Genomic DNA, 22500 nt, shown 5'->3' with positions numbered 1-22500 from the left:
GTGTGTGTGTGTGTGTGTGTGTGTGTGTGTGTGTGTGTTTTGTTCTTGTTTTATTGTTTGATTTTTAGTTGAGTATTTTTTATTGTTTTTTTTTGTTTGTCCTGTTTCTGCATTCCTTCGTTTTCTCATGAACTACATTTTTTTATTAGTTTTATTGTCTGATTTTACTCATTTTTGTGGCGAGTGTACTCTCTCTCTCTCTCTCTCTCTCTCTCTCTCTCTCTCTCTCTCTCTCTCTCTCTCTCTCTCTCTCTCTCTCTCTCTCTCTCTCTCTCTCTCTCTCTCTCTCTCTCTCTCTCTCTCTCTATATATATATATATATATATATATATATATATATATATATATATATATATATATATATATATATATATATATATATATAGTCTGTTTGTCTGCCTGTCCATCTATCTATCCATCCATTCATCTATCTACCTATTTACGTGTAGGAAGCTACCGGAGAAAGAATGTGGGAGATGCGGATGGCAGCACACACACACACACACACACACACACACACACACACACACACACACACACACACACACACACACACACACACACACACACACACACACACACACACACACACACACACACACACACACACACACACACACACACACACACACACACACACACACACACACACAACGTGACAGCCTCGGTAGCAGCAGCAGCAGCAGTCAGCCAGCCAGTCAGTCCCAGTCACTAAGCATGCCAGGGATATGCACGCCACGGTAATTATGATGTGCATCTAGAGTGTCAGGAGAGGAGATGAACGGCGGGGGTTTCTACGCAGTGTAAATAATAAAGAGGTCTTACTTATGGCGGCGATGATCAGGGAGAAGGGAAACGTAGAAGAGGAGAAGGAAGAGGTTAAGGAGGAGACAGGAGGTGAAGGAGGATGGAGTAGAGGAGAAAATAGGAAGAGGAGGACGAGGTAAAGGGGACAGGAGGTGGAGGAGGACGAGGTAGTGAGGTAGTGGGGAGGCAGGAGATGGAGGAGGACGAGGAAGTGGAGACAGGACGATGATCAGGGAGTAAGGAGGAAGAGGAGGAGGAGAAAGAGGAAGAGGAGGAGGAGGAGGAGAAAGAGGAGGAGGAGGAGGAGGAGGGAAAAGAGACGTAGGACAATAGGGATGGTATCAAATATGGACTTTTCATGTACAGTTGCAAATGGGAAGTGTTTTTTTTTTTTTTAATATGAATGGTCAGAGTAAATGTTATCTTTTTTGTTTATATTTTATGGCTGTGTGTTAATTGAATGCATCGTGAGTGGTTATTGTTGTGGTAATATCTTCCTTAAGCCACTGAATGCTTCCTCTTCTTCCTCCTCTTCGTCTCCTTCCTTCTCCTCCTCTGCGGCGCCAGATGACCTCAATGTTGTTGCTTCCTAAGTCAATCAATCAGTCAAGGTTATGATATCTTCTTTTTCTTTCTTTTTTCTTCTTCATCTTCATCATCGTCTTCATCTCCTCCTCCTCCTTGTCCTCCTCTTCCAACTGTGTGTGTGTGTGTGTGTGTGTGTGTGTGTGTGTCGTTAAACTCTGATCTAAACTATTTATACATAATTTCCCGGCTTAATAACTCGAAACACACACACACACACACACACACACACACACACACACACACACACACACACACACACACACACACACAGTCCCTCACCCTCATACAGTATATCAGGAACACCGTTGTATAGAAGGTCTGGCTTGGCATCGTTGGTTAAGGTGACGGGGTTCATGTTGGGCCCCGGGAGCAGGTACAAGTTGGCCTCGTGTACCACCACCATCGCAGACCCGGTATTGCCCACCCAGGCCACGTGCTGGAACCTCGGCTGTTCCACGTCATGGCGCCACAGCTTGAGTGGGTAGTAGTGGCTGCCGGCGAGACGTGGCGGCGGGTTAGAGAGAGAGAGAGAGGGAGAGGGAGAGGGAGGGATATTGGATGCTGGCGGTTCGAGGCAAGTCAAGAGAGGAAGATGGACAGCCTGACACATACGTAGGGGTAAAAAACACGTAGATAAACAAAGTGCAAGTGGGTTGGTTAGTGAGTGACGGATGGACTCACAGCGGGGAATATATTACGGACAGTGACAGAAGAGCGTAGACAGGTGAGAGATGATGATGTGGCAGTGGTTGGTGGGCTGGTGGGAGAGAGAGAGAGACATAGACAAAGAGATACAAGCAGCAGAAAAGGAATTGCAGAGATAGAAATGCTGGGATATATTGAGAAGCGGATTTAGAGACAGCGAGGAAGGACAAGCAGAGGTACATACGAGTAAGTAGACAAACAGAGAGACAGAGATTATAGCGTCAGTAATAGCTGGTATGTGAGGAGAGTTGTGGGGGAGAGAGAGAGAGAGAGAGAGAGAGAGAGAGAGAGAGAGAGAGAGAGAGAGAGAGAGAGAGAGAGAGAGAGAGAGATGAGAGAGAGAGAGAGAGAGAGAGAGAGAGCGTGGGAGGACTTTTCTGGCGCAGTGTATGTGGGAGTAAGAGAGAGAGAGAGAGAGAGAGAGAGAGAGAGAGAGAGAGAGAGAGAGAGAGAGAGAGAGAGAGAGAGAGAGAGAGAGAATCGTATAGGATCTGGCTGGGAATGAGAGCACCATAAACTCACTTGTCTTGCCTGTGTGGTTAAAATTGTCAGTCTTTTATTTTTTTTTTTTGCCACTGTTATCGCGAAAGGCTCCTGGCTCGGCTCCCCACCAGCCAGCAACACAACAGCTGACTTACACACTCATCCATCACCCACTGCCACAACCACCAGTCCAACATTACTCTAACGTAACTGATACTACCATGATAGTGTCTAGGCGCTAATATGGGCTAAGTGAATTAACCAGACTATCTTCAACTGTCTATATGTATTTATGAAGTAATATTGTGATCAACTAATATGATTCGTGATGTTAAACGTGTCAGTGTTTTATCTTTTTTGTTCTCCGTTTTTTTTTTTTTTTTGTGGATGGCATTCCAAGTAAGCTTTTTATAGAATATTTTTTTTTTATGTCCTTGGCTAGACCCCCCCCCTGACATGTTAAAAAAGATGAGGGGAGAGATGAAAAGGTTCTAATGTACTCGTAAGTTACAGGTGTTTACAAACGTGTTTTCGGGATTGCAATGGTGGTTTAACTGAGTCGACTTCATGATCAGGAAAACATGTTTGATAGCCCAATTAATGATCTCTGTGACCTTTGAAAAGTAGACCTAATGAGAGAACAAAACATTTAGAAATGCGATGCTAAAACTTAACCTTACCAAACCTAACTTAACCTAACCCAACCTGAACCAGACTTATAGTGTTTTGTTGAATACTGACTGTCTTCTTCAGGGACTGGCACTTTCAATTAATTTTTTTCTTTCTTTTTTTTTAGTTGCTCTATGCTTGAACATCTCTTACACACACAAAAAAAAAAGGTAAATAAATATGTAAATGCAATAAATAAAAAAATAATAAGAGTACAAAGGTGCTTCTAGCCGAATGCTGACTAATACAAACTCACCATGACTTGACCTAACTTATCTTGTATCCTTCCCTGACCCAATATAAGCTAACCCTAACTTGACCTTGAATCCTTTCCTGACCTAATGTAATCTTACCTTGACTTGAGCTAACTTACTTTCCATCCTTACCTAACCTAATATGACCTTACCCTGACTTGACCTAACTTATCTTGCATCCTTCCCTGACCAAATATGACCTTACCCTGACTTGACCTAACTTAACTTGCATCCTTCCCTGATCTAATATAAGTTTACCCTGACTTGACCTAACCTGGCCTACATCCTGCCCTGACCTAACGCCAAATGTTCTCTCCTGGGCAGTGACCTACTCAGTGGTGACGTCGTAGATGCTGTATTCTGCTGTCCGCGTGTACAGGCGACCCTGGCGAGCAAGGTCAAAGGTCAGACAGGAACAGGAGTAAAATAAAATATATAAAGAGTAAGTGGTCATCATCATATTTTGTTGAGATGGAAAATGAAAGATTGTTGAATGAATTGAATGGAATGGATGTATGTTGTTGTTGTTGTTGTTGTGTGTTGGGAATGATGCACCAGATTGCTATTGCTGCTGATTACAACAAACTGTATATACTAAAAAAATAGAGGCATACACATGAGCAGCAGAACACACACACACACACACACACACACACACACACACACACACACACACACACACACACACACACACACACACACACACACACACACACACACACACACACACACACACACACACACACACACACACACACACACACACACACACACACACACACACTTACACACACTTAAACACACACACACACACACACACACACACACACACACACACACACACACACACACACACACACACACTTAAACACACACACACACACACACACACACACACACACACACACACACACACACACACACACACACACACACACACACACACACACACACACACACACACACCTTGATGACGTCATGCACGAGTAGCACGTAGCGAAGGTCAGACGACACAGAAAACTCCTCGGCGCCCGTCTGGTGCTGCAAGGGACACACGCACGAACACACAAACACAATGAAACACTTAACAACAGAAGGAATAAGAAATCGTATTTAGAAACGGGAATAAGAATCACTATCAATATTTCTGTTGTTCCCTCACAAATTTATCATCCGGCTATTTTTTTCTTCCTAATCCTTTAGTTAACAACACAAGTACAATGAAACACTTAACAACAGAAGTAAGAAAAAAAATATCGTAGTTAGAATCAATATGCAACATAAATAAGAAAAAAATGATCGTAGTTACAATCAATATGAATTACTATGAATATCTCCATTTTTCCTTACAAATTTATCATTCAGTTAAGTTTTTTTTTTTCTCTCACGCATTAATTAACCAGACAAGCACAATGAAACACACAACAACAGAAGTTATAATGACATCGTATTTAGAAACAATATTTAGAATCACTATGAATATTTCTATTATTCCTTCACAGATGTATCATCCTGAAATTTTTTTTCTCATACATTAATTAACTACTATCATTTCCGTCTGGTAGGTAAATTATTCACATCATTATTCCACAACTATCTAATTAACCATGACAGACTTCCCTTGTAATACGTTAATTAACCACTAATGCATTTGTCCCACATCACACATGTTACTACCAACAAGGCCAATAAATCCACCACCACCACTACAGCGCCACTCACCAGGGCAATGTTGGTGACGAGAGTGATGTTGAGCCTGGAGCGTGTGTTGAGCATGCGTATCCCTTGCCCTTCTGACAAGTACGCCAGCTGGTCATCTGACGAAAGAGATGTGCTGCGTGAGTGGTGTGCCGTAACTGATGCTTCAGGAATTATTACTACTGCTACTGTCACTATTGCTGTTGCTTCTACATACTATTACTGCGTGAATATGTCGTAACTAATACTACAGACACTTTTACTATCCCTATCACTACTACTATTGCTTCTGCTGCTGGTGCTGGTGTGGCTGCTCCTCCTGCTACTACCATTATTACTACTATTATTGTTATTATTATTATCATTATTATCATTATTATTATTATTATTATTATTATTATTATTATTATTATTATTATTATTATTATTATTATTGTTACTACTACTACTACTACTACTACTACTGCTACTACGACTACTACTATTACTACTGCTGCTGCTCCTCCTCCTCCTGCTGCTGCTGCTGCTGCTGCTGCTGCTGCTGCTGCTGCTGCTGCTGCTGCTGCTGCTGCTGCTGCTGCTGTTGTTGCTGCAGCTCCTACTACTACGACTACTACTACTACTACTACTACTGCTACTACTACTATTACTACTACTACTACTACTACTACTACTACTACTACTACTACTACTCATATAATGATGATGATGATGATTACGATGATAATAATAACAGTAGCAGTAAATTCAATGTTCTATATACAAGCACATTACAAAAAGGGACTAGAAAAGACGGAATTGACAGCGATGAAATAGAAGAAGGAAGAAGACCCTGCACACCTCAGATCACTCTTAGACAACAGTGGAGAAAAAGAAATCTATAACGAATATTAAGTTTTAGCTAATGACTGACCCTTTCTCTCCCTTATTTATTCCCATGTTTTGTGCAAGTATCCCTTCCGATCGCCTCGAGACCGTGCAGGCATCTTAGGGTAAGGAGAGGTAATGAAACGTGGCACGCGCGTCCCGTAGACTTTTAATAGCGATTTGAACCCGCGCGTTGCCAAGACTATTCTGAGTGCGGCATTTCTTACGTACATCTGTGACTGATACAAGTAATTAACATGTGACGCGTGAGTCAGAGAGAGAGAGAGAGAGAGAGAGAGAGAGAGAGACCCAAGTAGATTTTTTCGTCGAGTGTGTGTGTGTGTGTGTGTGTGTGTGTGTGTGTGTGCTTGTGGCGGCCAGCACTCACTTGCCACCCACTGCGTGCCCATGGGTGAGGCCATGAGCATAGGGTCCTGGAGGTCTGTGATGACGATGCGCCGCCCGTAGAACAGCGGCGGCGGGTCTCCCACGATGAAGGTGGCGATGGTAACCATGATGAGCACAAAGCTGATGATGCCCAGCGAGATGAAGATGCCTATCCAGTTCCTCTTGGGACCTTCAGGCCTCTGGTGGACGCAGAAAAATACTCCGTCACAGTTTTCGTTTTTTTTTCTCTTAAGACAGATTAAAGAGAAACACAGAAGAAAAAAAAAAAAAAACTCATTCTATTATTAGTTTTCTGGTGTAATAACAATTGGATAAAGGCGAAAGGAAGGAAAACTGGCCCCCTTTCATGAAATATTAAAAAGAGGTAGAGTAGAAAGGAAAACAATGAACAAAAATGGGCCAATAGTGAAAACTTTTTCATAATTAAAAAAAATATGCATTAGATACGTCTGTAAAGAATCGTCTCTTACCTATAAAGAGTCGAAAGAAAGAAAAAGAAAGGAAACGAAGGAGAACACCTTCCATTGTTTCCAGTGTACATATAAAGAGAGAATGACGAATGGAGCACTCCAAGCATCACGTGTGATCTCTGCTCTCCCTTCTAATTATTGATCCCTCGCCGCGGTGACCTGGAGTGTGTGTCAGTGTGGGTAGTGAGAAGTGTGAGGCGCGTGGGTGTTGTGCTGCCACGTGCACGGTGCTCGTGAACCCGTCACCACTAGCGACACCACGCCACGCTTCTCCACACCACTCCACGCCACGCCACGCCCTTGTCTTGTGGCGTGGTGGAGATATGAATGCTTGTTCTGTTTTCGTGTTTTCAGTGTTTAGACTTCTACGTTAGGGAATGGTTTTAAGTAGCTAAGTATTTGTAGTAACATGTAGAATGGCGATATATATATATATATATATATATATATATATATATATATATATATATATATATATATATATATATATATATATATATATATATATATATATATATATATATCATTTTATTTATTTATTTATCTATAAAGGATGATCATGTAAAGTTTTTTTTTCTGTTTCAGTTTCTGCGGCTGAGCCAAAGGAAGAAAACATTGAGGACGCCACTCAGCGTGCTGCACAAGGACAGAGTGAGTAAAGGAATTCCCTTGTTGTTATTATTATTATTATTATTATTATTATTATTATTATTATTATTATTATTATTATTATTATTATTATTATTATTGTCATTATTATTTCTACAACCTATATTGTAGAGTTAAGTAAGTCAAGTAACTCGCCATGAGCATGACTGTCACGGTTGTATCTAAACCACCACCACCACCACCACCACCACCACACCACCACCACACAGGGTCCATCATACCAGTGGTCGTTAGTGAGTTATATCAGCAGCCAAGCGAACCTCCAAGCAGCAGCAGCGGCAGCAGCAGCAGCAGCAGCAGCAGCAGCAGCAGCAGCAGCAGCAGCAGTAGCAGCAGCAGTTAACACCGGCAGTAATTTTAGCCGCGATGACCTTGTGTATCCTGCGCGCCAAGTCCCGCACCCCGGAGGTTCGCCTTGTTTGTATATGATATTACCGCGCGTTTTGTGGCACTAAGTTGCTTACACTAATTCCTGCTTGATCACTTCCTTCAGTGCTGGTCGGGTCGCGGGGTTTGGGTCTGAATTAATGAGCGGCCGGCGGCTCCCAGCAGGCGCCGCGGTGTGTTTGCCTCCGGGAATAATCAAGTCATTAGCACGCTTTTGCCTCGCTAATGTCGACCATTACGGAGAAGGTGGACATATTTAACGTTCTGGCCTTCGGAATTGTGGTAATTAAGTATATAATTAACATAATGACCGTCTTGGGCGAGAATAATGAAGCAGGTGTGGCCTGTGTGGGTAGGGGGCGCGGCCTTCCTAATTAAGGACAGGTTTGCTTCCGTCCACACCTGTCGCGTTCACCTCAGTGGTCAAATAAGCCTTAATGCTAAGCTTTCCATCCTTTCTTGAACACATCTTGCCTGGCGTGGTGCTGCGGGCTATATGTGTCACCTGTGCTGCTCATGTGGCCACGTGCTGCCTGTATTTATAGTGCTAACCCAGCTGTGCTTCGGGAGGGACCCTGGGACCTTATCTGTCAGGTGCTCTTTATCACCACCACCACCATACGGACACCCTGTTTTTCTACCTCTTCTTTTGGCTGTTCCTGCTGGGGGTCGCCACGGTGCATCACTCATCTCCAACACGCTTGATTTTGTACGCCTTCCTCAGTCACGCCCATTACAAGCGTAATTATGGATACAGTGAAGGAGACCTTCACTGTATCCATAATTCTCTCTCTCTCTCTCTCTCTCTCTCTCTCTCTCTCTCTCTCTCTCTCTCTCTCTCTCTCTCTCTCTCTCTCTCTCCTTCCTTCCTTCCTTCCTTCCTTCCTTCCTTCCTTCCTTCCTTCCTTCCTTCCTTCCTTCCTTCCTTCCTTCCTTCCTTCCTTCCTTCCTTTCTGCCGGGTAGATGCACACGGACACTCGCTAAAAGGATCGAACGCAGTCTTGGCATACATACATACATACAAGCAGGCACGATCCCGATGCACGTAGTCAGTGAGGCCAGCACACACACTCCTGTTGCGCACTCCATCTCGTACACCTCACGTTCATACAACTTGGAAAAAAATAAAATAAAATAAAATATATATATATATATATATATATATATATATATATATATATATATATATATATATATATATATATATATATATATATATATATATATATATATATATATATATATTGTGTAAAATCAGTAACTTAACTTTTTTTGTTCATAAATGCAACATGTTAATTTTTGTTCCTGAGTCGAGCACGTGAGTCTCAGCCCGCAGCCACACCACGCACTAGACCGCACGTGCCATGAGTTACAGAACCGTATTCTGAAACATTTCTAGGCCGCACCTCCACTACTTTCAAAAGGCTCTAATTAAAGCTTTACGGATTTTAATTATATTTTTACGGTTCCAGTGACAGATGATCGAAATTTCTACATTATTAACAGGAGAAACACTCATAGGAATCCTGTAAATAATCTCTGTGCCCTTTAAAAATAGTCATGGTGAGAGAGCAAAGCGTATTCAGAAATACGGGCCACAGGTGTGCGGGCGTTGCAATGATCAAGTCCAGAACGTGAGTTCCTGCACGTCACCCGGATGAAGCAACCACGCATCTACAGTGACGCGTGTGCTCCGGTGACGTTTGTAGACGGGGAGGCGGGCTGTACGTGCAGAAGGGAAGGTGACGCCCGTGCCAAGCGTTGTGCAATGTATCACGGAGTCGTTCCAGCTCTATTTCATTTTATTATTATTATTATTTTTTTTTTAATATAGGAGAAGTTTTGGCCAAGAGCAACACAATCTCGGAGAAAAGAGGCCATTTGAAGTGCTCTCTCACTACCACGACTATTTTCAAGAGCCACAAAGATGATCAGCTAGATTATCAAGAGTGTTTCTCCAGTTCATAAGGTAGAAATGGCGTTAATATGTCATTAAAACTGTAAAAAAAAACATCTCTGAAAACCAGTGTTATTTAATCTAGAAACCTTTTAAAAATAGTCGAGGTCCTGACAGAAGTGTTTCAGAATATGGTCCATGATCCGAAATTAACTCCATCTTAAAGTATCGTGAGAGCTCAGTCTGGAAGCACCTCATGAATCCTCTCCTCTTGTGTCTTACTTGCCGGAGAAATAACACGTGATTCAGTCCGTTACTGATTAGTGTGTGGTACTTTTTTTTTCTTTCGTACGTGCCAAGGGATCTAATCAAGGGCACCAAAACTGCTGAAAAATAATAATAGTAAAATAAGACGCCCGATCACTGTACCTCTCTCAAAAGAAATTATAGGAGGAGATTCCAGAAAAGTAGATAAATAAATATATAAACAAATACATAAATAACAGGTGGCCAGTTTAATTCCGGAAGTGTCACGATAACTCATCTTTTGAAATAGATTGCATAGTTAAGTGAAGGAAGTTTGAATGTAACTAGGCATTCTATACAAGAACCGATGCTTTTAGAGCCTTCGACAGCTAGCAAAAGATAAAGAGTGCCTGGCAATAATTACCCCCGGGAAAGATGGGATTAGAAGCATAATAAAGAACTTCTGCTTCACCTTATTCTTCTTCACTCAGTGATCTATTTGACTACTTTCTCCGCTCATTAACCTTGCTAGTTGTGTTGTGAATTTGTGAATCGCAGTGCAGGCGCCTCCAAGCCAGGATAGAGACAGAGGCGCCGCGAGAGGACTTGGTCGCTTAAACAAATGTATAACTAAGTGGATAAGTGATAAGTCGGCTCAGTAAAGCGGAAAAAGAGAGAGAAAAAAAAACAAGCAAAACGAAATAGTTAGGATTCCGCTTTGAAATGCACACGGCAAGGATAACAGAAAGTCAAAGAAGCGGCGAGAGTTACTAAAACAGAAAAAAAAAAAAAAAAAGGAAAACAAGTAACCAGTGTGTGTGATTTCCCTTTAGATTTAGTGAGTGAGTGAGTGAAGAGGTTGTTAGCCACGTCTTGCCACGCGTCCTATACCCCGCCCCGCACCTCCCAGCTCCGCCCCGCCGCAGCACAAGCCTCGCACACCTCTCCCTCAGCCCCGTCCTTACCTCCTCCTTCTTCCGCAGATATTCAAGATACTCTACCCAGCTCTGAGGTGCAACAAGAAACAGATGTTAAGTCCTTCCGTCGCAGTATACAAAACTTGCATCACGAAAAAAGTACTAAAAACAGGGAGGGGTGAAATACAAAGTAGGGGAGAAACAAGTAGATAAAAATAAGGGAAGGAAATATCATAAAAGTAAGAAGGCAAGACCGTAGCGTGTATTATTATGATTATTATGATTATTATTGCTGATATTATTAAGAGTCTACACTGAAAGGGAGAAAAGAAGGGATGTATATATATATATATTTTTTTTTCTTTTTACGTTTTATTTATTTTTTTTTTTTTTTGTGGATACTCGTAAAAATACAATGTGTGTGTGTGTGTGTGTGTGTGTGTGTGTGTGTGTGTGTGTGTGTGTGTGTGTGTGTGTGTGTGTGTATTGCAAAGAAAAAAAAATGAGAAAAGGGAGGAATTAATTTTACTGTACGTTTCTTTTCTTTTCTTTTCTTTTTTTTCTGAATGGGGCAAAATAATGGTAAACAGCCAATGTGTTGTGGGGTGTCACCTTCTCTTTCCCTGAAAAAGAAAACCACATAGAAAAAATAAACGGACAGTAAAGGCATGTCATTAAAATCCATGGAAAAAAAAAAATGTATGGCTTTGTCTGCTCTGAAACAATAAAATACTCAAGTTGTGATGCTGGAGTAAAAGAAAATGCTTCGCCGAATTGTAAAAAATATCAAGGATACAAAAAATATATATTAACTGAGAACTACTAGTAAGCGAAAGCAAGAATCACACTAAAAAGAGACTCGCAAATGTTGAACTACTGAAGCAAAATGAAGATAGAGATGGTTTTGCAAAAAAATATATCACTACAGCTCATTTTTTTAAAATCATCAGTAAACGAGACAGAAAACTACTACTACTACTACTACTACTACTACTACTACTACTACTACTACTACCAGCAAACTAAAGACAACAACAACAAAAAAAAACGAAAGTATTCACAAAATCTACTACAACTGAAACTACATCTACAATTCGTGCTCAACGCAACCAACAAACAAAAAACAAACAACAACAACAATAAAAGGCAGCAGCGGTGGTCCACGTACCTCATTCATGCCCATAGGGTCCACCACTTGGACCGTGTTGTCGGGGGGAACTTTCCATTCATTTTGTTCCATGCTGTTGGCGAGCATCCTCCGTCTGGCAGCGTGGGCCGGGCAGGGGACGAGGCGGAGCGGGGCAGGGCGGGTGAGGCAAGTCGAGGCGGGGGAGGGTAGAGAAAACGAGTGTCAGCGCGGAGTGTCTTACGGTGCGGTATTTAATATTGGTGTGCAGGGAGTGGGAGGAGAAGCGACAGGGCTGAAGGGTAGCTCTGGAGGTTATTGTGTAGGATGGCAGGTGAGGGACGCGGCGGTGGTGGGGAAGGGGTGAGGGAGGGCTTGAAGAGAGAGAGAGAGAGAGAGAGAGAGAGAGAGAGAGAGAGAGAGAGAGAGAGAGAGAGAGAGAGAGAGAGAGAGAGAGAGAGAGAGAGAGAGAGGTTGCATGCTTTTTCAAGAGTGTATTTTTTATAGTGGATATGTATTAGGTATATTTTGCTTTGCTACAAAACAAATGTAATGGATCGAGATTGTTCCAAAGAAATTACTAGCTGTCATTCATTCGTCCATTCATTCGTTCATTCATTCATTCATTCATTCATTCTTTTTTTCTTTCTTTTCTTTTACTCATTCATTAATTCATATACTTATTTATCTATTCTTTCATGCATTCTTTCTTCTTTCTTCCTTTCTTTTCTCTCCTTTCTTGTCATTCACTCACTCACTCACTCTTTCACTTCTCGCTTTCGCACATCAACCATCAACAAAGAGCAGAAACACAAAATGAAATAGAAATAGTTACCAATTATGAATACACTTCCTAGTCTCTCCCACACAAGAAGAAAGAGGAGCTGCATGACAATAAACAAACCACGAAGGACGAGAAACACAAAACCTGTATCCACTGGTGACAAATACAGAAAGAATACAGATAGAATAAAGTTGCATGGTAATTATTAATCCTTTAGAGTCAGGGAATACATAGATACCTGTATAATAGATTTACTGATAGGAGGAATGGAGGATAAGGGATTAAAGAAACACGGGACAGGATAAGATAGGTGTTGTATGATGGTGATACCCCACGAGAGTCGTACATAGAAGGTAATGGAGGATGAGAGATAAAAAAAGCACATGATAAGATAAGACAGGTGTTGTATGATAATGATGACACCACGAGAGTCACACACAAGAGTAGATACTTGTATGAAAGACTCAATAATAAAAGGAAGGGAGGATGAGGGATAGAAGTAACACTCAGAGGTGAAAGTATCATCTTCTTAACAAGGTGAAAAATTTAAAATATCTTGGAAATCTGTAAGGAGTCAATGAAGGGTGTTTGCAAACTTTCCTTTTCGTTTTATGAGAGAGAGAGAGAGAGAGAGAGAGAGAGAGAGAGAGAGAGAGAGAGAGAGAGAGAGAGAGAGAGAGAGAGAGAGAATCAACGAAAATAACGTACATAAGTAATAATAAAGGATATAAGTAACACTGTCTTAACAAGGCGAAAAATTTAGATCACCTTGAAAAACTGTCAAGTCTCAGTGAATGCCATTTGCTTACTTTCTTTTTTTCGTTTTATGATGGAAAGAATTAACGAGGAGAGGAGACAAAGGTAACAACAATGGGAGGTAAAAATAACGGCGTATTAACAAGGTGAAACATTTAGATCACCTTGAACATCTATATGGGTTTTTTTGAAAGGGTTTTGGAAATGTTCTTCTTCCTTTATGAGAAAGAATTGACGGGGCCTACTTTTTTTTTCTGAATTTGTTTTTGCTCTTGAGTATTTTTTGTTTTCTTGTGCTATAAAAAGAAACTAAATTTAACGCCACGAAATAGCTGCTTAAACTTCTCACAAATTACTTTTTTTTAGAGGAAGTGTTAATTAAGTAGGTTGTTATTCTTATTTTTTATGGTTGTTGTTGTTGTTGTTGTTGTTGTTGTTGTTGTTGTTGTTATCATTGTTATTGTTGTTGTTGATGTTGTTGTCCTTGTTTTTTTCTTCTTTCTTGTTTTCCTTATCCATTAATCACTTTCTTTTACTTGTAACAAAAGAAGAAAATAGTTTCCAGTATTGTGCTACCACAACAACAAGAACAACAACAGCAACAACAATAACAACAACAACTACTACTACATCTACTACTACTACTACTACTACTACTACTACTACTACTACTACTACTACTACTACTACTACAACTACTACTACTACTACTACTACTACTACTACTACTACTACTACTACTACTACTACTACTGCCGTATTCTCATCTCCCGTGTCGTTTTTCTTTTGTCTTCTTTCGACCTTTCCATTTCCCTTCTTCAATCCTCGTCCTTCCTGCCTCAATTACGCCTTTCAAAAGTTTGGACAGAAAAAGAAAAAAGAAAAAATACGATTTCTATGGTAACCTTCCCCCTCTCCTCCATTCCTCCTTCCGTCCTTTTCCTCTTCCTTCTTTGCCTACATTCCTTTCCTCCTCTTCGTCCCTCCTTTTCTTCCCTCTTTCTTCTCTCTCTCTCTCTCTCTCTTTTTCTTTCTCCAAATATCGTCCTTGACCCCAGTTCGTGCCCAGAGAGAGAGAGAGAGAGAGAGAGAGAGGAGAGAGAGAGAGAGAGAGAGAGAGAGAGAGAGAGAGAGAGAGAGAGAGAGAGAGAGAGAGAGAATGTATTTATCATCCTCAGGCTAACAAGACTAAGAAGTTATTTGATTGACAGCACACCTTTATTTACTCTCTCTCTCTCTCTCTCTCTCTCTCTCTCTCTCTCTCTCTCTCTCTCTCTCTCTCTCTCTCTCTCCATCGATCTGAGAGGGCGTGTCGGAATGACCTCGTTTCTAACTTGAAAATGTGACCTACCCTCACTCCCACTACTCATCCCTCCCCCCGTCCTCCTCTCCTCTTTCTCCTCCTCCTCCTGCTCGTGATGAATCGGCCAAATAAGTGAGATGAGTCGCCTCGCAGCCGTCATTTTCCTCCCCCGCGATGAGTAAGTGGCGGTCTCCTCCTCGCTGCACGTCTGTCTCCCGTTTTCTTTACGCTCACGAGACACGACGAGGAATAAAAGTCGCTGCTCCGTTCGCTCTTGTTTTATCGCCTTTTGTACGGTGTTCCTCTCTCTCTCTCTCTCTCTCTCTCTGGATTTGATGTAATTTTTTGCTCAATAATTAGGTTTCCAGCATATCTGCCTTTTATTTTTAGTGTTTTCTTTGGGTATTTATTCACATTATTAGTCCATTAATGTGTGTTTGTGCTTTGTTTGTTATTTGTTTTCACCTTTTTATTTTTTTTAAGGTTGCCTTCGTTTTTTTTTTTTTGTATTATATTTTTCAATTTGAACTTTACATTTTCTTTTGCATAAATCTACATTATTAATTTCTCATTCACGTGTGTCCTCATTTTTTTTTCTTCTCCCTCACCTCTGTTACATTATTTTTTTTTTACATATTTTCTACATTATTACGTTTAACATTTTTTTTTTTTTTTCGTTTACGTATAGCCCACATTTTTATTTCTCTCACCTCGACCACGATTTTTTCTCTTACTTAATTATTCCTACATTCTCTGTTGCGTTTATCATTTCTCCCTTTCACGCTCCCCTTACCTCGACCACAATTTTTTTTTTTTTTGCTCACATATTCCTGCATTCATTTCATTCACCACTTTTTTTTTTCATTTACGTATACCCACTTTCTCTCTTCCACCCTTATCTCAATCTCTCTTTCTCTTTTCCACACATTTCCACATTATTACTTCATATTTTTTTCGTATATATATAATTTTCTCTCTCTCTTTCACCTCTACTTTAATTTTCTTCTTTAATTTCCCTTCCATTACATCTATATTCTTTCTCCAGTCACATATAACCTCATTACTCTCTCTTTTACTTATACAACAATTCATCTTTTCTTTTTTCTTTTCTTTCTTACATTATTACATCTATCACTTTTTTTTTCCCTACCACATAATCCCCACATTTTTTCTTCCGTCGCCTCTGCTACAATAATTTCTTGACCTATTCCTACATTCTCTCTACGTAAACCTTCCATTCTCTCTCTCTCTCTCTCTCTCTCTCTCTCTCTCTCTCTCTCTCTCTCTCTCTCTCTCTCTCTCTCTCTCTCTCTCCTCCTCCTCGGGGCAAAACAGAAGCACACGGGCAGCAAGAAAAAGGTCGCTGCGGGACAAACTCCTCTATTCAAATCGGGTCCCGCTGGAGTGGTGTTGGCCGCCGTCACGTAACATTACATACCTCCTTTGCTTATGTATATTTCGTTAAAGAATTTTTCTGCTGTCGCCACTACGCGCCATAAAACCAGGAGAGAGCACGTCAGTCTTCACTTAATATTCTCCTTTGGGCCTCTCTTCCTTTCCCTCCCTCTCCTCCCTCCTCTCCTCCTCCTCCTCCTCCTCTTGCTGGTTCTCCTTTTCCTCCTCCAGCTCTCGTCTCGGCTCTAGTGGTGGAGGCAGAATGAAGAAGAGGAGGAGGAGGAGAAGGAGGAGGAGGAGGTGGAGGTGGAGGTGAAGGAAGGGAAGGAAAGTTAGCCATGTTAACCCTCCTTCTCCTCCTCCTCCTCTTCCTCCTCCTCCTCCTCCTCCTCCTCCTCCTCCTCCTCCTCCTCCTCCTCCTCCTCCCCCTACCATGTTTCCTTTTCCCTCACTCTTTTATTTTTCTTATTTTTTTTTCTTTCTAGTCATTCTTCCTCCGCATTTCCTTCTTTTCTTACCTTTCCTCCTCCTGCCCGTCCGTCTGTCTGCAGTCTTTCCCCTTCCTGCCTCTCCCTCCTTTATCCTCTTTATTCTCGCCTCTGATCCTTTTCTTATTATTGGCTTCCTTCCCACTCACCTCTTTCGCGTTGCTTCCTTTCTCTCCCCCACCCTCTCTCCTTCTCCTGTCTACATTCTTTCCCTCCCTGCTTCATTCTTGCCTTCCTTTTCCACTTGCCTCTCTTTCCCTTGCTTCCTGTCATGTCTCTCACAGGATTATTTTATGCAAACTCTCCAGCTAATTGAATACAAGGCAGCCAGTCGCTCCGTGGACTCTCAACGGAACCATCTTTCACTATATCATATTCATAGAGCGTTAATACTCCTAATGGTGCAGTAATTCCTCCGCTCCTCTTGCCACCAAGCTGCTCCTGCTCTTCCCCTTTCTCTTCCTCCATTCAGAGCATAAGCAAGTGTTCGTAGCGCCTCGGGGACTCGCCGCCCGGCCCTTCATCTCCCGCCTCAGCCTGGCGACACTCGGGGCACCAGAGCGCAAGGAATGTTAAATAAAGAATAGCTGGCCAAAGCCTTAAGGAGAAATGACCATAAATCGGACCGCTTGCCTCGCTTAAGTGCATGGCCACTCGCCCTCTGCCTCGCCGCCGTACCGCTCACCCGCTGACTTAGTTTTGTTTGATTATGTGCACCGCATCTCGGAACACCCCCCGCCCCCCCAACAGCTTTACTTAAGGATGATTCCCGCGCTATTCTCGGAAACGAGTCTCCCTTGTTTGAAAGTTGTCCGCAGCTTTAGGGACAATTTCACGGTGGCGTGACGGCGGGTGAAGCCGAGGCCACAGGCGGGGAGCCGAACCCAGTGTGTGTGTGTGGGACAGTCAGCTGATTCACCAAAACACCGGGAAGTTTTGTTGTGCGAGATGGACGTGTTTCGAGAGATATCTTTTGGAGTCTCTTTGTCCCCCCACGCTCCCCGAGGCGCCGCAGTCCTCCAGTGAAAAGGAGTGAAACGCTGGCTTGCTTCTTGCCCGTGACGCGCGGCGCCGCGACTCACGACGCTCGGCTACTCCACACGCTACCGCGGCGCCGATCATTTTGACAAGGGAGCGGGAAAGCACGGATTTTATACCTTACGTTGCAAGATTAAATTACATGGCGAGAGAAAAGAGAGAGAGAGAGAGAGAGAGAGAGAGAGAGAGAGAGAGAGAGAGAGAGAGAGAGAGAGAGAGAGCTTCCTTCACTCAGCTTCCAAGGAGTCTGCTGATCACAGGCCGCCGAAGCAACCTGCCTACTGATGACTCCTTCACTAGGCCTGTGGTTATTTCTCTCTCTCTCTCTCTCTCTCTCTCTCTCTCTCTCTCTCTCTCTCTCTCTCTCTCTCTCTCTCTCTCTCTCTGAACAACTCACAACAGAGATCAGAAATTTAAACACGCCATATCAGTCAAAAACACACCAAACATTTCCTCTCCTTACACTGAATTTCCCACCGCAAAATTGAATTCACACACACACACACACACACACACACACACACACACACACACACACACACACACACACGCTCATATATATTTCCCTCCTTTCCCTGATCTCGAATGCCGCTCTTAACTCACAGAGGAGGAGGGGGTGGGGGGAGAGGGGAGGGGGAGGTTTGCATTAAGGAGGGGGAGGGGGTCTTTACGTGATAACAGTCCCCAGTAGACGCAGGTAACTGGTAAGGCAGATTTAGAGCCCAATTAGAAAGAACGCCGCTGATTTATGAACCCAAAGACGAAGCGGTTCAAGACGAGAATAAAGTGCAGGAATAGGTGTTAGTCGTGTTTGTGTTTGTATTAAGTCGTGGTGGTGGTGGTGGTGGTGGTGCTGGTGCTGGTGGTTGTAGTGGGGGTTGTGGTGGTGGTGGTAATAGTAGTAGTAGTAAGTAGCTTTAAGGGTAAGGGAGAAGAAGGAACAGGAGATAGAAAAGGAGGATAAAGAGAGAGAGAGAGAGAGAGAGAGAGAGAGAGAGAGAGAGAGAGAGAGAGAGAGAGAGAGAGAGAGAGAGATACAGACAAAAAGACAGACAGGCAGACAGATTGACATACATACATGCAAACATACATGAAAACATACATACAGACAGACAGACAGAATATGAAGAAAAGTAAGAAGAGGAAGAGGATGAAAGAAATTACAAAGGAGAAAGGAGGAAGAAAATGGAGAAATATGAAAGGAAGCGAAAGGAAGGCGAACAGATGGGAGCGAATGGATGAGAGAGAGAGAGAGAGAGAGAGAGAGAGAGAGAGAGAGAGAGAGAGAGAGAGAGAGAGAGAGAGAGAGAAAGTATTATGAACTGTGGTGATTTTGGTAATGGTGGTAGTGGTTTAATAGTTAAGTAGTAATAATAGTAGTGGTAGTAATAATAGTCGTGGTATTAATAGTAGTAATGGTAGTAATAGTAGTAGTGGTGATTGTGGTGGTGGTGACAATTGTAGTAATATTGCTCGTAAAATTGGAAGTAGTAGTAGTAGTAGTAGTAGTAGTAGTAGTAGTAGTAGTAGTGGTGGTGTTGATAATTGTTGTAGTTAATAATAGAGGAAGTTGTAATGGTAGTGATAATAAATGTAGTAGTATTAGTAGTAGTTCTAGTAGTAGTAGTAGTAGTAGAAGTAGTAGTAGTAGTAGTCGTGGTGGCGGTGGTGATGGTGGTTGTGTTTCTGTCGCGTCGTTGCTTAAATCTCTGCAGTAACTCTCTCTCTCTCTCTCTCTCTCTCTCTCTCTCTCTCTCTCTCTCTCTCTCTCTCTCTCTCTCTCTCTCTCTCTCTCTCTCTCTCTCTCTCTCTCTCTCTCTCATTTCTTCATCATCTTACTCTAAGCCGGAAGAGAAGAAGAGCCAGAGGGAAGAGGAGAAGGAGGAGGAGAAGGAGGAAGACAAGGGAAGGAAGGTGGATGAGGAGGAGGAGGAGGAGAAGGAAGAGGAGGAGGAGGATGCAGAGAAGCCAGAGGAGGAGGAGATGAAAAAGAGAGGAGATAATAGAAGAGAGAAGCAGGGAGGAGGAGGAGGAGGAGGAGGAGGAAGAAGAAGAGGAGGATGAAGAACAAGAACAAGACAATAACAAGGAAAATTGAGGAACAAGGCTGGAAAAGGAACAGATACGAGGAAGAGGAAGAAGAGGAGATGATTGAGGAGGAGGAGGAGGAGGAGGAGGAGAGGAAAGAGGTCATTGTAAAGAGAGAATTAACATCCCCTGACACATTGTTTCCTATTATTATTATTATTATTATTATTATTATTATTATTATTATTATTATTATTATTATGCGTAGTTACCAGTTACTTGAATGTGTTCATTGATGCATTTAATGATGCTGGTAATCCTCCTCCTCCTCCTCCTCCTCCTCCTCTTCTACCACCTCATTCTCTACCTCAACCTCTAACTACCACCACCACCACCACCACCACCACCACCACCACCACCACCACCACCACCACCACCACCACCACCTACTACTACTACTACTACTACTACTACTATTACTACTCCTACTACTGCTACTACTACTACTACTACTACTACTACTACTACTACTACTATTGTACACCGCCACCACCAGTCCCGCGCTAGTTAAATCAATCAGAAAATACGTTGTTTGTACGGTAAACTTGAGAGAGAGAGAGAGAGAGAGAGAGAGAGAGAGAGAGAGAGAGAGAGAGAGAGAGAGAGAGAGAGAGAGAGAGAGAGAGAGAGGTCAGGAAACGGGAAGGTGAGAGAAAAGGAGAGAAAGGAGTGGGAACAGAGGAAGAGGAGGGGGTGGGTGGGAGGGACCTTGGCAGAGGGCCAGGGATGGGCGGGGCAGAGAGAGAGAGAGAGAGAGAGAGAGAGAGAGAGAGAGAGAGAGAGAGAGAGAGAGAGAGAGAGAGAGAGAGCCACTATCTGCACTGCACCTGCCTCCGTGGGCGTGTGTGTGGGCGTGGCTATACGTGCGTGCGTGTGCGTGTGCGTGAGTGTGTGTGCGTGAGTGAGTGTGCGTGAGTGAGTGAGTGTGTGTGTGTGTGTGTGTGTGGGTGGGTGGATGTTGGCGTGTGAATGTAGATATATGTAGTGTTGTGTGTGTGTGTGTGTGTGTGTGTGTGTGTGTGTGTGTGTGTGTGTGTGTGTGTGTGTGTGTGTGTGTGTGTGTGTGTGTGTGTGTTGCAGGGGTGTTTCTTTGTTTCTCGTAAAGGTATTGTTCGTCATTGCTTTTGTTATTGGTGCTGGTAGTGGTGGTGGTGGTGCTGGTTGGGGTGATGGTGGTGGTGATGCTAGTGATGGTGATGGTTATGGTGAAGACTGGTCGTAGTATTAGTGATTGTAGAGTCGTGGTGGTAGTGAGTTATTAGGAATAGTAGTAGAGGTAGTAGTAGTAGTAGTAGTAGTAGTAGTAGTAGTAGTAGTAGTAGTAGTAGTAGTAGTAGTAGTAGTAGTAGTAGTAGTAGCAGCAGCACTAAAGTAAGATAGAAAGATGCATCATAACGTGAAGAAAGTAATTTAGGTCAACGTAATTATAAAAAAAAAAAATACACACATAATTTTAAACAATTCAAATTAGTATGGTCAGTCATTGCAATTAAAGAAAAAAAAAAGAGGAAGAAATATCACTAACAAATTATACTCTACTAGATCAAAACAAAACAAAAATAAGAAAAAGCAAAGTTGAAAGAAGAAAGGCAGACCAATACAATAAACAAACACAGGTGATATAAGGTAACGTAGCACCGGTGATAAGGAAAAAAAAAACTAATTAGAACACAAAGGTAATAATTGAGGTAAGATAGTATGGTGCAGGCAGAGTAATACACAAGACCGGCAATGTCAAGCGAGGTACCACAGACGACTCAGATAAACAGAAGAAAAATGTGAATAAGAAATTAACCGTGTGATTGATGAAAAAAAGTATAAGGCAAATGACTTTGATAGGAAAATGTTTTGTATTTCGTTCACAAGAGAAAAGAAAAAAAACAGAAGAAGAGAAGAAGAAGAAGAAGAAGAAGAAGAAGAAGAAGAAATAGCAGTAATCGTAGGAAAAGAAACAAAGAAAGGAAAGAACTAGCAGAATTACTCATAGAAGAATAAGAAAAGATGGAGAAGAAGTAAAAGAAAAAGAAGAAGAAGTAGTAGAAACAATAACAGTAATTGAAAAGAAAGAAAAGAAAGAACGAAGGTAAGAAAAAAAAAATCACGCACTTACACCAAGAGAAAAGAGGAAATAGAAAGATAGAAAGAAAGAAATTAGGCAGCAGTCTTAACACAGGCAGACACAACCACATATCTTCCCTCACGTAAAAAAAACTAAGAGACGCAAGAAAACCAGGGAAGAGGAAGGCAGGAGGTGACAGAGAGAGGGTTAATTAGGCTCTCACCTGTCTCCCCCCATACCAGGTGACAGGCGACGGAGATTGGAGCCTTGACTCGGAGATATGAAGCCGATGTTGCGATAGAGACGAAGGAAGCGAGTAAAGGAGTGCAGGGGAAGGGACGGGGAAGGGAAGGGGAGGGAGACAGGGAGGAAGGGAAGGGTTGAATGAGGGTAGTAA

General features: G+C 42.3%; 1 protein-coding gene and 1 long non-coding RNA gene across 9 annotated transcripts in view; one reads left to right on the top strand and one right to left on the bottom strand.

The window, feature by feature from the left end:
* LOC135103788 (uncharacterized) overlaps positions 1-7817 on the top strand; it is a 23220-nt gene extending 15403 nt beyond the window's left edge. Inside the window, exons 4-5 of one of the 3 annotated variants that reach the window (XR_010270198.1) lie at positions 3831-3948; positions 7535-7817. This is a non-coding gene — a long non-coding RNA (uncharacterized LOC135103788). The other 2 variants (XR_010270197.1, XR_010270199.1) reach the window with 2 other exon arrangements.
* The window catches only part of LOC135103786 (dipeptidyl aminopeptidase-like protein 6), a 74220-nt gene that overhangs the window by 16195 nt on the left and 35525 nt on the right, over positions 1-22500 (bottom strand). For 4 of the 6 annotated variants that reach the window (XM_064010535.1, XM_064010532.1, XM_064010536.1 and 1 more), the window contains 7 exons: positions 12235-12328; positions 11115-11156; positions 6460-6658; positions 5229-5323; positions 4473-4547; positions 3839-3891; positions 1675-1886 (listed from right to left, as the gene is read on the bottom strand). In XM_064010535.1, the coding sequence (XP_063866605.1) occupies positions 1675-1886; positions 3839-3891; positions 4473-4547; positions 5229-5323; positions 6460-6658; positions 11115-11156; positions 12235-12321 (763 nt within the window). In that variant the 5' untranslated portion in view covers positions 12322-12328. The remainder of the gene's footprint in view (positions 1-1674; positions 1887-3838; positions 3892-4472; positions 4548-5228; positions 5324-6459; positions 6659-11114; positions 11157-12234; positions 12329-22500) is intronic. The other 2 variants (XM_064010538.1, XM_064010537.1) reach the window with 1 other exon arrangement.

The sequence above is a fragment of the Scylla paramamosain genome, chromosome 9 (assembly GCF_035594125.1).
Source record: "Scylla paramamosain isolate STU-SP2022 chromosome 9, ASM3559412v1, whole genome shotgun sequence".
NCBI lineage: Eukaryota > Metazoa > Arthropoda > Malacostraca > Decapoda > Portunidae > Scylla > Scylla paramamosain.
Note: the sequence above shows the minus strand (reverse complement) of the source record. Positions and strands in the feature narration are given on the sequence as shown.